This window comes from Mastigoproctus giganteus, chromosome 12 (assembly GCF_048544385.1).
Source record: "Mastigoproctus giganteus isolate SK-2022 chromosome 12, ASM4854438v1, whole genome shotgun sequence".
In the NCBI taxonomy this organism is placed as follows: domain Eukaryota; kingdom Metazoa; phylum Arthropoda; class Arachnida; order Uropygi; family Thelyphonidae; genus Mastigoproctus; species Mastigoproctus giganteus.
The window spans coordinates 130,682,280-130,700,262 of NC_143586.1; the positions used below are offsets into that span (position 1 = coordinate 130,682,280).

General features: G+C 37.8%; 1 protein-coding gene across 1 annotated transcript in view; it reads right to left on the minus strand.

Annotated features, from left to right (window-relative positions):
• Positions 1-17,983, minus strand: part of Cndp2 (Cytosolic non-specific dipeptidase 2) — a 265,591-nt gene that overhangs the window by 42,312 nt on the left and 205,296 nt on the right. Inside the window, exons 8-9 of the mRNA XM_090386709.1 lie at positions 6,749-6,848; positions 3,216-3,387 (exon numbers count right to left, since the gene is read on the minus strand). Of these exons, the coding sequence (XP_090242835.1) occupies positions 3,216-3,387; positions 6,749-6,848 (272 nt within the window). The remainder of the gene's footprint in view (positions 1-3,215; positions 3,388-6,748; positions 6,849-17,983) is intronic.

Here is a 17,983-nt window from a genome sequence, read left to right on the forward strand (position 1 = left end):
ACATGGAAGAGCCCAAATAGATTAACAATGAAATCGACTTCATCTTCACTAACAGAAGATATATCATGAATGATTTTACCGTCCTGAACAAGGTAAATGTTGGAAGTGATCACAGAATGGTAAGATGCACACTTGAATAGATGTAATAAAAGTAAAAAACTGATTCAAGTAAATAATACAAAGGGGAACAACAGAATATAACAGAAGAGGAGAAAAAGCAGTATGTACTGGAACTTAACGAATCTGAGCTTCTGCAGACTGTTCAAGACAAAAGATATTTACGAGGAATACTACAACTTGCTGAAAGTGATAAAGAAACCCACAGGTAAAAAGAAATCCAAAGAAGAAAAAATTAGTCAAGAAACACTTGTCATGATGAACCAAAGACGACAAATGAAGAGCAAGAAAAACACTGACAGGGAGAAAATTGAGTATAATGAGTTATGCAAAGCCATTAGAAAGAGACTCAGAGAGGACATAAGAAAATTTAACACAAGAAAAGTAGAACAAGCATTAACGGAAAATAAAGGACTTAAATCAGCAGCTATGAGCAGTAATACAGAAACACAAATGATACCGAAACTGAAGAATAGAGATGGTGTACTTATAAATAGCAGAGAAGGCATATTTCAAATAGCAGAAGACTACAACAGAGGATTACACAAGGAGCGAGGGAATGATGCCAGCAGTGGGGAAGATGCATCACAAATTAGTAATACATACGACATACCTGATATCCTTCCTGATGAGGTAAAATTTTCTTCAACGCATGTTGAAGAAAATGAAGAATCAAAGTAACTTCATCTCCCCCCCCGGGGGGGGGGAGAGAAGAAGTTACTGTAGAGTTGTTAAAATTGGGAGGAAGAGACATGACACAAAAACTGGCAAGAGTCTTCACAAAATGCATTAGAAAAGTCGTGACACCCAAGGAGTGAAATAATGCAATCATAGTTTTGCTTCATAAGAAAGGAGATAAATCAGAAATTGGAAATTATAGACCAGTTAGCTTGTTATCCCACATTTACAGGTTGTTCACAAGAATAGGAAAGCAAGCTTATGCAGCATCAGCCAAAAAAAATTAAAGCAAAATAAATAAATAAAAAATAACCACTTCCACTTCACCCCTCTGTTCGTTCGAAATACCTGTCCAGCTGAACCTTAAACTTATTTAGGCTATCAACTTCCACGACAAGGGATGGAAGTCTATTCCAGCAACCAACCACCTGCTGGCTAAAGGCAAATTTCCTCACGTCTATCCTACATCTGTCTTTCCTCAATTTGAATTTACGCCCTCTCAGGTGATTATTCTGAGCAAGAGGAAGAATCCCATCAGCATTGAGCATGCTCAAACCATTCAAGGCTTTATACACCTCTATCAGATCACCTCGCCGGTGCCTAATCTCCAGACACTGCCTTTCTTCGTAAGAGCAACCCTTTGTTCCATTCACTAATCTTGTTGCCCTTCTCTGTACTCGTTCCAGCATCTCTACATCATTCTTGAAATGAGGCTTCCAGACCTGTATACAGTACTCTAGGTGCGGTCTGACCATTGCCTTATACAAGGGAATAATCACCTCCTTATCCCTGCTAGAAAAATTCCTATATATCATCGACAATACACCATGAGCTACTCTTGCAGCCCGTCTGCACTGCTTAGAAAACTTCATATCTGCCTGCACAACCACCCCCAGGTCCCTTTCATTCTCTACCACTGTCAGTGTAGTACCACAGAGTTGATACGTTGCTCTGGGGTTGCTGTTTCCCATATGTAGTACTTTACATTTGTCAATGTTAAACTTCATTTGCCACCTCTCAGCCCATCTGCTCAACCTTTCCAGATCATGTTGCAGTAGCATAGTGTCAGTAGTGTCCTTGACAACCCTGGCAACCTTCGTATCGTCTGCAAACTTGGACATTAAGCTTGATATACCATCATCAATATCATTTATAAATACAGAAAACAATAATGGACCCAATACTGAACCCTGAGGGACTCCACTAATAACATTAGTCCATGATGAGCAGTGTCCATTGATTACCACTCTGTCTTCTCCCCCTCAACCACCCCTTTATCCATAGCAGCAATTTGCCTCCAACGCCACACTGCTCCAATTTGTGCAGCAGTCTTCCATGTGCAACAGTATCAAAAGCCTTTATAAGATCCAAGTATATAATATCAAAGTTATTCCCTGCATCCAGTTCTTTTGTGACTGCATCATAGTATCCAATCTAATTGGTCAGGCAAGACTTCCCCTTAACAGAACAAGTGGTTGCAGCATCTGTAGTATCCTTTTTTTTTTTTTTTTTTTTTTTAATCTTTAGCATCTGATGCATCAACACATAATTGGATCTTTGAATGAAAGATCCAATTACCTGTTCTGCATATTTTTATATGCAAAACAACTATAATTACACCTGTAAAAAGAATGTGGAGTAAAATCTCAATTTAACAGGCTTCACAAATAACAGACTGTCTGCTATACCCATCATTTCATCCATATGGGACTCTGTGATATAACTACCTCAGTCTGAGAGTATATTTATCATCATTAAAAATATTTTCACATTAAAGTAGAAAGCAAGGAACCAGGATTTTCCTCGTTATCACCCTCCATCACCTTGCAAAGCATGTTAGACTGAAAAAGTAGGGCATTTATGCCTCCATCAGGGGTACTCGAGCTCTTCGAACTCCAAATAAGCTTAAGTTAGAATTTCCAATATATATAACACAACAAAATTTCAAGCTCTTTTACTCTGCACAATAAGTGCAGTAAAATCCAATATTACAACGCTTAATTCCCCACCCCCCATAGTACAGCAATTTTCATAATATTCTGGCAACTGCAGAAGACTTGCACGCATTTCTTTCAAATTCAATGGACAGACCTTGTACCAATTTAGTCCTTTAAGTTCAGGTTTCATCCAATATCATTGATGACACACAATTAAAAGCTATGCACAGCTGACATGTTTTCCCGCACTATTATTATACTCCCACAGCTGAGTGGTTAGGGTACTCAGCTGTGGGATTGAAAGGGTACAAAAGTACTACAACTATTGGACAAAGCAAGCAACAGAAACTTGTTTCTGTTTAGTTCATACAAATGTTAACTATGTTAACATTATGTTATGTTAACTGGAGTACGGCCTTAACTTGTGTTAACTAAGAACTCTGCTACTTATTTATGGGATTTGGATTAAATAAAGCTGCTTACCTCATATGATTTGGGCTTTTTCTTTCATCATAAATTTTATTTAGATAATCCACAACACATTTCTCTACCTTCTCTGGCTCTTGATTTGGTACAATACGAATGGAAAATTTACCAATAACTTTCTTGGGAATCACTGTCTTGCATCCTGACCCACTAAATGCTCCTTCAATGCCTAAAAGGAAAGTTATCATAGAAAAGCTACTCAGAATGGAAAAAAAAGTCACTAATTTTTATATGCACACAATTTTCATCAAACTCATAACCAGGTTTTTTTTTTATGCAACATAAAAATTATTGTAATGTCAAGCTTGAAAAAAATGTATTCATGAAGAATGTATAACATCATTATGCATTCTGTTTCATACCACCATTAATGCTAAGCTAGTTATACATGCTAGCAGAACGAGCTACAACCATAATTTTTTTTCAATCTGACTGAACAATTCAATAATATTTGTGGGGCAACTGTGTCTGCAAATTACTGAGAAGAGTTTACATGAATAGAGAAATATGGAATAACTGGAAAAGTTGCATTCAAAAATATTTTGTTGCACAGCACTGAATAACACTCATGTTAATGATTATTGGTTTTTTTCCTCTATTTAAAGTACATAAGTTGTACAGAATAAATAATTTTTTTTTGAATTTAAAAATATGAATGAAACAAAATATTCTTAAATGTAAAGTGGGATAATTTGATTTTTTCAGTTCAAGATTGATAGGTTTTGTCCTCATACACCTTTGTTTAAAAATCTGAAGGGGGGAAAAAAAATTCAAATATAATAATTTCACTATTCCAATTTTTAAACAGACATACGAGGGATATGCTACATCCCCCCCCCCCCCCCCCCACACACAAATCTTACTGTTAACCAAAAAAAGAATAACTATAAAGAAATAAAAGAATACATTAAGTCATGTAAAACAAATCTGTTGTAAGCCTTTGGTTTTTGTTTTGCAGTTTCACATGGGATTCCAATTACACTTTACTCAGTTATGAACGAATGGCACATAGGAGATGAATTTGCATTCATCTCTTTTAATATGTAAAGAAATCTAAAACTGTGATTAAGACAGGTTGCTTCAGCATTTAACATCGGCCTCAAGGAATTTATTCAAGATCTAGTAACCACTGCCAGATGAGAAAGGGATACTAAAAATGGCATACTGAAAAAACATCTTCTGGGACAGAAGATATTTGGGACTGCTGTTTTAGTTTTTATGGTTTCTGAGGAAGACTGATGCAGTTGGTGGTACTGTAATTGGTGTGTTGTTGGCACGATCTATCGCATGCTAGATTGCTGTGAGATTGAGAGTATTTCTCGGGACCAATCTGCAATAGATGTGGTTGGGGGAACTGACACGTCAGTTTGAGTGGCTGCTGACTGGAATTTCTTTGCTGCTGTTGCAGAGGTATATTTTGGTGTAGTAAGCATAATTTACTCTTTGCCTCCTGGTAGATCACTTTCTGCTCTACTTTACATTTTTGGATCTTTTTCCCTGTTTTCCAAAGTTCCCAGGTTCTTGAATAAGTGAAGTGTTGGCCTTGACAGTTTGGACAATGTGGTGTTTCGCAGCATTACATCCAGTTTGTGTGTGGGATTTTGCCCCACAGTTTGGGCAGACTGCATCCCCTCAACAGACAGTCTGAGAGTGCAAGTCAGAGTGCGATAAATTTTAGCACAACACCTGATGGGATTAGGAATATAGGGTCTTACACAGCAATTGAGACAGCCAGCTTTAACACTCGATGGTAAATTTTGTGGGCCAAACATTAGGTAAATTTTAGGCCTCAGTAATTACCCCTTTGGAGGTATTCAGTGTTGCATGTGGGGTAACTTGCATGGAAATACTACCAAAGGTTGAGAGGTTCAGTAAAGTCTCCAATTGCTTACAACTTGCACTTTCTATTAGTAAATCTCCGGATCTAAGTCTTTTCACCATTTTAGGTGAACCTGATGAGCTTTCCAAGCATTTCTGTATAAGAAATGGGGAGGGCGTACTCATGCATTTGTTTGACTAGGAGTGGAAGATAAGGAAGGATGGGAATTCCTGTTGCTCTCTGTCAGTGTGCAATCTTGTCAACTGTGATGTGTCATAGTCAATGTCATGTACTTTTGAACATGAGCATTGAGGCTCAAATTGGAGGGGAATTATCAAATTCCATGTTTGCTCCTTTTCGATTGGGAGAGGGACTGTCTTCTCCCAGTTTACTGGCCCTGTCATGTGGAGGCAGAAGCAGTGCCACTAGTGACCCTGCAGTTGTAGTAGAGTGAGTTAGTGATTAATATATATATATTAAACAAAGAAAGGTAGTTTTCCTTTCTGGGTTCTTTAACACTTCAAGCACAGAACCACTTGAAGTAAACAAAAGAGGAAAAGGCATTAGGGAAAAAAAAAAAAAAATGGAGAAAAGGCAATTTCGTCTGTGATATGTAGAGTGCTCTTTCTAAGCTTTATCATAGAAAGAGCACACTATACATCTCAGAGAAAATCGCTTGTCACTCGGGGCCAAATGTTCCTTAAACCTGTGAGATTCATTCCATAAAATGCTGTCAACGGTTTAGTGTCCACACTAAGAGTCCATCACACTGTACTGCTGTTAAAAGTTATGCCAATCTTTAAAAAACAGAGCACAGTGATCATTAAACAAAGAACTAGCAATGAATACTAGTGGCTACTAGAGTTACCTGTAAAATACCTACAGACAAGGGTGACCATGTTTATTGAGCTTTGTGATACATCATATTCTATTATATCCATTTATATCTTTTACTGATTCATTAGTAGTAGTAGTAGTGGCAAATGATGTAAGAAAGCAAGCTTATATAGCATTAGCCAAAAAAAAAAAAAAATTCCACACCTCTCTTCCATACCTTCCAAAAATTTTTGTAGCTCTATCTTGAATTTATTCAAACCATCTACTTCCACAAAAAACAGAAGCTTGTTCCAAAAATCAAACATCCACTATATTTTTTAATTTATTTTTAAGATATAATTTATTTTTAACCTCTGCTGGAATGCTATTCCAGCAGGAAAAAAGCCCTGGTCACAAAAAATTTTATTCTATGCACAGTTAGAGGTACCCATACAGTTCTGCTGCTATGCTAACAATACACTAACATTGTTAGCATTTTGGCATGCCACTGGGATTAATGCAAGGGTGCCCTGTGTCCAGCCTTCAGGTCTAGTCTGTCTTGGGTGTCGGTTCATTCACGTGCGTGTGTAGCCATGAATGGTCTCTACTGTTGGTATAGTGACTGCTAGTTCCCACCAAATCATTGGTCTCCACCTTCGCAATTTCCTTTTTTCACTCTCTGACACAGTTATGAAGTTACTGCTGCTAACTTCCAACATACACTGCAACAAATGCTTCAATTTCACATATCAAACAAATCTTTTTTATAATACACCATCATCTGCACCTGTAGCATCACAGGTCCCTGAGATTTCACTCCTCTGTAGGATTTTATTTAACACTCAGTATATTTTAAAATATTAGCCTTTTAAAAATATATATAATTAACACATACCATGGAGTGATAAAGAAGGAAATCGCCATCTATGCATTAAAATAGCAGACTTCTCCACATGAACAAGATATTTGCAACCAACATCACACTTGTATTCTTCCTGGAAATTTAAACAGCTTCAGATGAAAACTATTAATTTAAAAATGTATAACTGATATTATTATTCATATTACAAGTAAATTAGGAGTATGAATGCAAAAATATGGAAGCAGGAGAATAAAATAAGAACAAATGTAAGAAATACTTTAATCTTACATTTTGGTTATTTCATCTGCAATCAGCTCATATAAGAGGAGGCCAGAAACAGCTTTATCTGAAATAAATTCTTGGTGGGATCCCCCTAGGGTGAGGAAACAAATTCTGCTTATACTCCAACAGAACTGGATGCTGCAGAGGAGTTAACAATCATTTCAATAATTACTATAATCATTAACAGCATTTAGCAGACATATGAACTTGTACCATAGTCCACTCAAAACCATGCACTTCTGCACACTGATGTTTGACCCTTGGCAATATCAGGCCATTGCATGTGTGTAAATATGTATATATATAATGTATAAGTACAAATGTCTGTACAGGGCATTTCAATTGAAAGGCACAAAGAGACACTATCTTACTTATTTTTAGTTTGGACTATTTGTAGTTGTATTGGCTGAATTTTTGAATTTGACATTTTCATTTATATTTGGAATGAAATATATTGAATTTAATATTACGTTAGTAAAAATAGTAAATTGCAGCCATTATCAACCCACTGCAGGATGGAAGCCTCCTCAACAATTCATGCTGGGAGAAATGGACCATAATCTGCCATGCTGGTCCAGGTTGGCAGATCGACCGTATTCAGCAGTCAGGGGCTTGAACCCCGGTCTACTCAAAGAGTGTGTGCTACTGCACTCCCGCTCCTGCCCACTCGGCTACGGAGACACCGTATTACGTTAATAGTGGCCAAATTTTTACAGTTTAGATTTTCTAATTTAAGTTTTGCTTAATTAACTGCTCTCTCTCTCTCTCTCAATAGAGAAGTATTTCCGTGTCCTTGGTTTAGTAAAAAATGTCATCTTAACCTAATTTTATTTGAAACAAAGAACAAAATAAATAGAATGGTTGCATAAATATGGTGAAAAAATCAATAGTGCCTTTTAATTAAAAAAAAAAAACTATATATATATATATATATATACAGACATTTACACTTACAAAGAGACAATATTATATGCATTCAAACAATGAGGAATAAGTTTTCTCATGCCATTTGCCAAAGAGTGTTAAACATGACATACTGAAACATTTAAGGTATACACATACTAATAGTCTTAGTTTTTCTGATGGCTCTAGAATTAATAACACAAGCAACCCCCGTATAACATGGTACTTCTACAACACTGTTTTGCTCTAACACGATTGATAAATTGCAGCAATCCTCGCAAACACAGTACTTATATAACAAGGTTTCGCTCTAACACAGTTTGAGAATTGTGGGAAATCTTGCATAACAGCTTTTGTGCTGGGAAAACTCAAAACCCTGCTATTATGTTAGATGTAATTTTCAACATTTCCATTCCTTTTTTGTGAATCACTGCTGTTGACTCGCTAGCCATCATCGCCTTCTTCTAAAGCACATTTCTGGAGGTCACTACAATAAAAGAAAAACAATTTGCAGTTTCTGGTTTATTAGTCTTTTCTGTTAGTGTAATCAATTATAAACGGGTAGTAAACTCTACCTTCTTACATTTGCTGTAGTACCGATAGCTGGAATTCTGTTGGTTTTCACATTATTATGGTGAAATGTGTTTCCCCTTCCATGAAATATTCAATCATATAAAAAACAAATTTTCAGAAACTCATTACTCTGTATCTGACTTGTGCGTATTGTGTTTGTTGCAACCTGCACGTGTTCTTTGTTATTAATTGCTTATCATTTTTACTATTTTAAATTTTACAACCAAAAAAAGAAAAAAAAAGTCAGTGAACAGAAATATCAATTAGTATGTACATATTACAGTACATATGAAGCTATGTATATGTAAGCGTAAATTTATTTTTATTTTGCTAACTGGAAAATATTCTTCCAATTTTCACTTATCATTTAAAGCGGGGGATCCACTGTATTTTGTTGGGCGATCCCTTAAGTTAGGTTCTGTGCTATTGAGCTTGCTTGTTTGAGACGATAAAAAATTGACTTTGAAGAGTGCAGTTCATGACTTTTAAAGAGAGCAGAAAGTACACGAAATCTAGATGCTGCAGAAGAGATTGTGCTTAGCAGCAATGAAGAGGAAGAAAATTAAATGAACATACATTATCTGACATGTAAGTATCACAGTTTGTAAGGTAAGACGTTTGTTCAGTTATTACTATTTAAGTTACTACTATTATAAAAATAAAGTTAAAATATTAAGTTATTACTACTATAAAAATTAAGTCTCCGATAGTTATAAAAATATACTTTTGTAGCTTTTGGAACGTAACCCCTCTTTTGTACTGGTTCTTAGTCCCGTATAACACTGTTTCACATTACACCTGATTTTGTAGAAACCAAACTACCGTGTTATACAAGGGTTAACTGTACTAATAATACAGCACTGCAGTATTCTTGATTGTAATTATTTTGATGACCCTGCTCAGGCTGATGACAAACAATGCGTATTTTGCATCTACATTCAAACATGAGGAATTCTTTAGGGAAGAAGATGCCAGAAGTAAATCAAACTCTAACCAGAAGCTTAATGATTTTGTGATAACTGAAAGGAAAGTGGAAGAGAAATTGAAACTAAACATAATGCATATAATCAGATAGATGGGATCTATCTGATTATATTAAGAGAGGCAGCAAAGGAGGTAAGCAAATCCTTAGCTATAATTATGAGAGCATCCTTGGATTCAGGGGAGGTCCATATGGACAAGATGTGCAAATGTATCCCCAATTCACAAATGTGATCGAAAGGTAATATCAGTAATTACAGACCTCATAGTTTAACTATGAGGAAACTAACAGGGAAAATAATGGAATCACTGGTAAAAGAAGTAATGCAGGATGATCTAGACAAGGCTGCAATGATACTTCAGACACAGCATGGGTTTGTCACGAGAAAATTGTCTGACCAATCTGATAGGCTACATGTGATCGCAAAGGAACTGGATGCAAAAAATAATTTTGATATATACTTTTATTTCAGTAAGGTTTTGATACTGTTTCACATGAAAGATTGCTGTACAAACTGGAACAATGTGGCATTAAGTATTAGTATTAATACCTGATAATTAATATTTAGTATTAAGAAAACTTATACAGCATCAGCAAAAAAAAAATCCCATTTCACCTACACATCCCCTCAAATAGTTTGTCTAGCTCTTCCTTGAATTTATTCAGACTATACTTATACAACACAAGATGGAAGCTTGTTCCGACAATCAGCCACCCACTCACTGAAAGCAAACTTTCACACATCTATCCTGCAATCCTCAGTTTGAATTTATGCCCCCTCATGAGTAGTCCACCAAGAGAAAGTATGTCATCAATGTTAAGCTTACTCAATCCATTCAAAGCCTTAAACATCTCAATCAGATCTCCTGACAGATACCTAATCTCCAGATGCTCCAATTTGCAAAACTAAAGCTTTCTAGGTAACAGCACCCTTTTGTTCGCTTCACCAATCTCATTGCCCTTCTTTGCACCCATTCCACAGATCTACATCCATCCTAAAATGAGTCCTCCAGACCTATTTTACATTACTCAATATGTGGCTCAGCCATGGTCTTGTACAAAGGAATAATCACTTCCTTATTCCTTATAGCAAAGTTCCTGTATATCATTTAATAAACTACATGAGCTCTCCTGACAGCCTATCTGTACCTCTGAGAACTTCATATCTCACTGCACAACTACCCCCAGGTCTATTTCATTTTCAACTACCCTGAGTGTAAAACCACACAGTCAATACATTACTGCTACCCATATTCAATACCTTGCATTTGTCAATGTTTAACTTCAATTGCCATGTCTCAGAGTATCATCCTAATATTTTTAGATCTTGTTACTGCAGCACACCTTCATTACTGTCATTAATCACACTGACAACCTTTGTATCATCTGCAAACTTAGGCATTAAGCCTGATACTCTCATCAATTTGACTAATAAATACTGAAAACAAAAATGGGCCCAGCATCAAACCTTGTGAGATGCCACTAAAAACATTAGTTCACGAAAATCAGTGTCCATTGCTAACCTTCTGTCTTTTTCCACTGAACAATCCCTTTATCCATAGCAAAAACTTTTCCTTAATGCCACACTATTCTAATGTGATAGGTTTGGTTTGTATCGGGGTTTAGTGGCACATGAACTACGTGGGTCATAATGCACCAGTTCATTTTGTATGATGTGTTTCAGAGGTGTTTACTTTGGATTTAAATTGTTCCTTTTAACCTGATTCGTACTTCATTGGGTTTGTCTGTTGCTTGTGTTTACTTCCTTATAGGAGATAGTATAAATTAATAGCTTTAAGGAAGGTGAAAACATCTGTGAAGTCAACTCTATCATTCAAGAGGTCCGTTAGGGTAATGATGTGATGTGTGCTATAAGTATCTTTGAAGGCTTGTTTGCGTTCACTTACATAAAGAGGACAGTCTAATATGTGTTGGACTGACTGGATAGTGTCAAGTCTGGCATCGTGGCAATTCTTCTGCTCGCAACAAGAAAATGCGTAATATTGGTATGTCCAATTCTTAGTCTAGCCAGTAGTTTTCTTTTCTCAACTTTCGCGTGCTAGAAACCCAGTTTTCAATATTTGCAATGGCAACTTTCCAGTTGGCATTGCAACTGAAAAGGATTCCATATCACAGGCTTGTAATCTGAATACAGCACTGATATACCTTCTCCAATCTGTATGATGGCTTCTTTTGCTGACTTGTCTGCTGCTTCATTTCCAGCAATCTCTGTATATCCTGGGATCCAGCAGAAAAGCGTATCCTATTCATTTCTCAAACAGTCAGTTAGTATTTGTTGAATGTGCCAAAGGATTGTGTGTTTGGGTGTACCACCTATGTTTTGCATGGCTTGCAAGAAACTCAAATAATCTGTATATATTACACTTCTCGTGTAACTCTTACTTGTACATGAGTTAAGGCTATTTTTATTGCGTATAATTCTGCCGTGTAAACGCTGCACTCTTTTGGTAGATGTGTTAAAGTAATATCTGGGAATACTACTGCTCTCACTAAAGTGTCTGTTTTCGAGCCATCTGTGTATATTGGAATACAGTCAGGAAATTGAAGTCTGTGCACTGCACGTAACTGTTGGAAGATCGTTGCAGGAATTGCTTTTTTATTCTATTTTTGAAAGGAGAAGTCACATATCGGAATATGCAAATCCCATAGTGGAGTGTGAACTGGCAGGTGTGCTACACTGTTTATATTAAGGTATGTACTGCTAAAAAGTCTTTCATTCTGATTCCCAGGGGTCAACTTGCTTGTTGGAGATTCTGGTAGATATTTCTGCAATGTGGATCAGAGGGTCTCCCAATAGGGTGTCCAGGCATAGATTTTATTTTAAATGTATAATCCAATGCCAGTTGTTGTCACCTAAGAGTTAAAGTTCGTTTGTTGGCTTTGGCATAGAGACTATATAGGGGAGAGGTACAATAGGTGCCATTAGCTATACATAGCACATTAAGATGAACTGGATCCAGCTATTTCAAAGCTGTTTTCTGTGCCAAATCGTACACTGGGGCTTCATAGTTCAACTTTGATCTAATTAGTGCTTTGTATAGGTTTAATAAGGAATATCTGTCTGCTCCCCATCTGTTGATGAAATCTGTTGAATATCTGCTGAACATCTGTTGATGAAAGGATTTTAAGTATGTTCAACTGTTTAGTACAGCTTTTACGTAGCTCTTGGATGTGCTCCACAAATGCGAGTTTCTTATCTAAGATTAGGCCAAGAAATTTTGCTTTCGGCTGTGTTGGTATATTCTGGCCTTCTAGTTTTAATTCAGGATCAGGATGGAGATTTCTTTTGTGGCAGAACTGTACACATTGTTTTTTGTGTTGACAATCTGAATCCATTATCTAGTGCCCACTTATATTGTTGATTGCACATTGTAACTGCCTCTCGATTGTTCTCATGTTCTGGGACTGACTAGAGATACTAAAGTCACTGACATAAAGTGAACGTGAGACTGAAGGATGGAGTTGATTTGTGATAGAATTAATCTTTATGGCAAACAAAGTTGCACTCAAGACTGAGCCCTGTGAGATGCCTTCCTTTTGGTGGATTTTGGAGAAAGCAATTTGTATTTTGACTGGGAAGGTTCTGTTCATAAGGAAGTTCTGGATAAATGTAGGAAGACTGCCTCCGAGTCCAGCATGGTGCATATCTCTTAGGATCCCATATCTCCAAGTGGTATTGTAAGCTTTTTCAATGTCAAAAAATACTGTAACCATATGTCGTGATCTGATAAATGCATTTCTGATGTTGGCTTCTATCTTAACTAGGTGGTCTACTGTACACCTGTGATGTCTAAAACAACACTGTATTTGTGTAGAAGTTATTTTCTTCTAAATACCATATCTCTTATTTTTTCTAGTAGCTTTCCTAAATAATTAGTGAGAGCTATTGGTTGATAGTTACTTTGGTTTGTTAAGTCTTTGCCAGGTTTAGGAAAAGCTAGTACTATTGCAACGTACCACATGTTTGGAAATACATTTTGTTGGAATATTCTGTTGTACAGTTTCAATTGATTTTCTAATTCAGTCTTGTTAAGGTGCTTGATCATATCGTAATGTATGTCATCTAGACCTACTGCACTTGGTCTGGCTGTGGACAAAACTTCGTGCAGTTAATTTATTGTGATTGTAGGGTTCATTACCTTTTGATTTAGGATTCATTACCTTTTGATTAAAAAGTTCATTACTTTTTGATTTGATTAAATTACCTTTTGATGAAGCTTTCACTGATACCTTTGTGAAGGTCTCATCTAATGTATTCAATAAAGGTAGGGTCAGTCAAACTGGTTCCATTGCAGACCAGTATTGGTGATGGCCTATTTCTATATTTACCTGTCATTTTTCTTATTTTATTCCAGACTATATGAGCATTATTCGTTGTCATGTTTATTGTAGAAGTGAATTGGATCCATGTTGCTCTTCAGCTCTGTTTCCTAGTAAATCTTGCTATAGCTCACATTCTTTTGTTTGTTTGTTATTTGGTTTTAGGAGCATTAGCAACTAAGGCCATATTGCTCTGGGGATATGCAGTGGTCATTCCCTGACCTTTCCGCATCCTCTGTATTTGGTGGTCATGGGCTCAAACCCCGGTCTAATCAAGAAGCGTGTGTTACACACTACTGCTCCTGCCCACCTGGCTACAGAGGTGCCACATTCTTTTGTACTGATTTAGACTGTCTGTGGTGGGGTATCTGAAATCTGTTCCATGCCCTTTTTTTTTTTTTTTTTTTTTTTCCCAGTACAATCAGTGTTCCACCATGTCTTCAGAAGGTTAGGGAAATGTGTTGAAGTCTTCGGAATTGTTAGTTCGCCTGCGTTCTGTATGGTTTCTGAGACATGTGCTAGTGCAACATCTAATGTTTCGTGCTCAATGATATTAGTGTTAAAAACTGCTTTCCCCCTAAATGCTTCCCATTTAGCTTTATCCATCTTCCAGCAGGAAGTCCTGCTGGTATGACATGGATACTAACCCACCAGTGTGGAAATTACTGGGTAATTAGCATTAGCATTAGTAGAGGCATACGATGCAAGAAAGCAAGCTTATTCAGCATCAGCCCAAAAAAAAAAAAAAAAAACCCTCTCCCATTTCACCCCTCCGTTCGTTCGAAATACCTGTCCAGTTGAGCTTTAAATTTGTTTAGGCTATCAACTTCAACAACAAGTGATGGAAGTCGGTTCCACCAACCAACCACCCGCTGGCCAAAGGCAAATTTCCGCACATCTATCCGACATCCGTCCTTCCTCAATTTGAATTTATGCCCTCTGAGGTGATTATTCTGAGAAAGATGAAGAATCCCATTGGCATTGAGCATGCTCAAACCATTCAAGGCCTTATACACCTCTATCAGATCACCTCGCCGGTGCCTAGTCTCCAGACTCTGTAATTTGCAAAACTTAAGCCTTTCTTCGTAAGAGCAACCCTTTGTTCCATTTACTAATCTTGTTGCCCTTCTCTGTACCCGTTCCAGCAGCTCTACATCCTTCTTGAAATGAGGCCTCCAGACCTGTATACAGTACTCAAGATGTGGCCTAACCATTGCCTTATACAAGGGAATAATCACCTCCTTATCCCTGCTAGAAAAATTCCTGTATATCATTGACAAGACACCATGAGCTACTCTTGCAGCTCGTCTGCACTGCTCAGAGAACTTCATATCTCCCTGCACAATTACCCCCAGGTCCTTTTCATTCTCCACTACTGTCAGTGTGGTACCGCAGAGTTGATACGTTGCTCTGGAGTTACTGTTTCCCATATGCAGTACTTTACATTTGTCAATGTTAAACTTCATTTGCCACCTCTCAGCCCATCTGTTCAACCTTTCCAGATCCTGTTGCAGCAGCATAGCGTCAGTAGTGTCCTTGACGACCCTGCCAACCTTTGTATCATCTGCAAACTTGGACATTAAACTTGATATCCCATCATCAATATCATTCATAAACACCGAAAACAACAACGGACCCAACACTGAACCTTGAGGAACTCCACTAATAACATTAGTCCACGTTGAGCAGTGTCCATTGATTACCACTCTCTGTCTTCTGCCACTCAACCATCCCCTTATCCATAGCAGCAATTTGCCTCCAATGCCACACTGCTCCAATTTGTGCAGCAGTCTTCCATGTGCAACAGTATCAAAAGCCTTTCTAAGATCCAAATATATAATATCAAAGTTATTCCCTGCATCCAGTTCTTTTGTGACTACATCATAGTATCCAATCAAATTGGTCAGGCAAGACCTGCCCTTAACAAAACCATGCTGCGTCTGAGCTATAACTGAATTCTTGTCTAGATGATCCTGCAGTGCTTCTTTAACCAGTGCCTCCATTAATTTACCTGGAACAGAAGTTAAACTAACAGGTCTATAATTACTTGTGTCAGCCTTTGATCCTCCTTTGTGAATTGGGGTTACATTTGCACATCTCCAGTCTATGGGTACCTCCCCTGAGTCCAAAGAAGCTCTCATAATTATGGCTAGGGGTTTGCATACTTCCTTTGCTGCCTCCTTTAATATAACTGGATAGATCCCATCCACCCCAGGTGCCTTTTTTATGTTTATCCTCAACAATCTCTCCTCCACTTTCCTCTCAGTTATTACAAAATCATCCAGCTCACTGCCAATGTTTACTTTACCTACATCATTCTCCTTCCTGAATAACTCCTCATGCGTGAATGTAGATGCAAAATACTCGTTTAGATTGTTAGCCACCTGAGCAGGATCCTCAACTGTTGAACCATCAATATCCAGTGGACCAATCTGATTCATCCCTTTCCTTCTCGAGTTCAAGTATGTAAAGAACTCTTTTCTGTTTTTCTTTGCATCCTTTGCCAAGGATTTTTCGTAGTCTGCCTTTGCCTGCCTAATCTCCTTTGTGACTTGGTTACAGACCAACTTATATCTATCATAGGCTTCCATGTCACCCATTAATTTATATGTATCCCATGCATTTTTCTTCTCTGCCACATGTCTCATTAGTTCATCTGACAACCATTTAGGCCTAAACCTTGAACAATATTTCTTAGTTGGTATGTAAAGCCTGGTAGCCTCCAAGATTAGTTCCTTGAATGCTTCCCATTTTGAGTTTGCTGTTGGTAACATCATCAGTTGGTCCCACTGTATAGAATTTAAATACTGTCTCAGACCATCATAGTCGCCTTTACGAAAACAAAAACCCTTCCCTTTACCTCTGATGGTAGTTACCTCCTTGAGTAAATCCCACTTCAACACACTGTGATCACTGCCACCTAGTGGTTCATTTATCTGCAGGTTCTTAATGCATGAAGAGTCACTACTGATAATCAGATCAAGAGTATTGCTCCCTCTTGTTGCCTCACGAACATGCTGGTGTAGAAAACAATCATCCAATAAATCCACAAAAGCCTTGCTAGTGTGCGAGTGACCAACCCACAAATTCCAGTCAATATCTGGGAAATTAAAATCCCCCATTATAAGACTCTCTGATTTACTGGCCCACTCTATTTCCCTGTACAATATCTTATTATACTCATCAGAGTCATTAGGCCTATAGCACACTCCTACTCTCAATTTTGATTTCCCTATGCTTATGTCACACCAAACTGATTCGGCACTGCCCTGTCCATCGATGGCGACTGGCTTCACTTCCTTGGACTTTATGTGTTTCTTAATTAATAGCATAACCCCTCCTCCCCTCCTGTCCTGTCTATCCTTTCTATACACATTGTATTCCCCAAATTCCAGTTCCGCATTACTTATATCTGTGTGACACCACGTCTCTGATATCCCAACAATATCTGCCTTTGATGTTTTGAGCAATACCTCAAATTCATCAAATTTATTTACCAAACTCCTAGCATTGGTGTACACGCAGGTATACATGCGCCTGTTTCTATTCTTAGCTACCCTAACACAACCCATGTGTTTACTTGTAACGCAATGACTACCAGCAGTCTCTGAAATATCCTGCATCTTGTTTTTCAGACTTCTGCTCATTTCAATAGAAGCAGTGCAAGAATCACTTCCACCTCTGCCAGTGGCTACTGTTAATCTATTAGTCCTTGTATCCCCCCCAAGCTAGCAGTTTTCCGACCCACCTAACACTGCCTCGACAGCATCAGCAAAAATTCTTGCACCCTTTCTATTTAAGTGTATCCCATCCCTGTAGAAGCAATCTCTCCTGTTAACAAGTACAGTCCAGGCTGAAAAAAATTCTACCCCTTGAGCCTTGCACAATCCCTCTAGGGCCGAATTGATCGACAAGGCTCTCATCATATACTCCCTCCTATCGTGTCTGGGCAGAATTGCAGACACTTTCAAGTTCAACCCTAATTCACGGCTTTTTTTCAGCAGTGACCTGTACTTGCTAAGTAATTCCGCCGGTCTCCTACTCTTAATATCATTCGTGCCAACGTGTACAACTATATCACCTTTTGTGCCCTTAAAAGATGATATCCGCTCTACAATGTCATCAACCTTTGCCCCTGGCAGACATACCCTGGTCCTATTCCACCTATCCTTTTTACAAAGCATGTT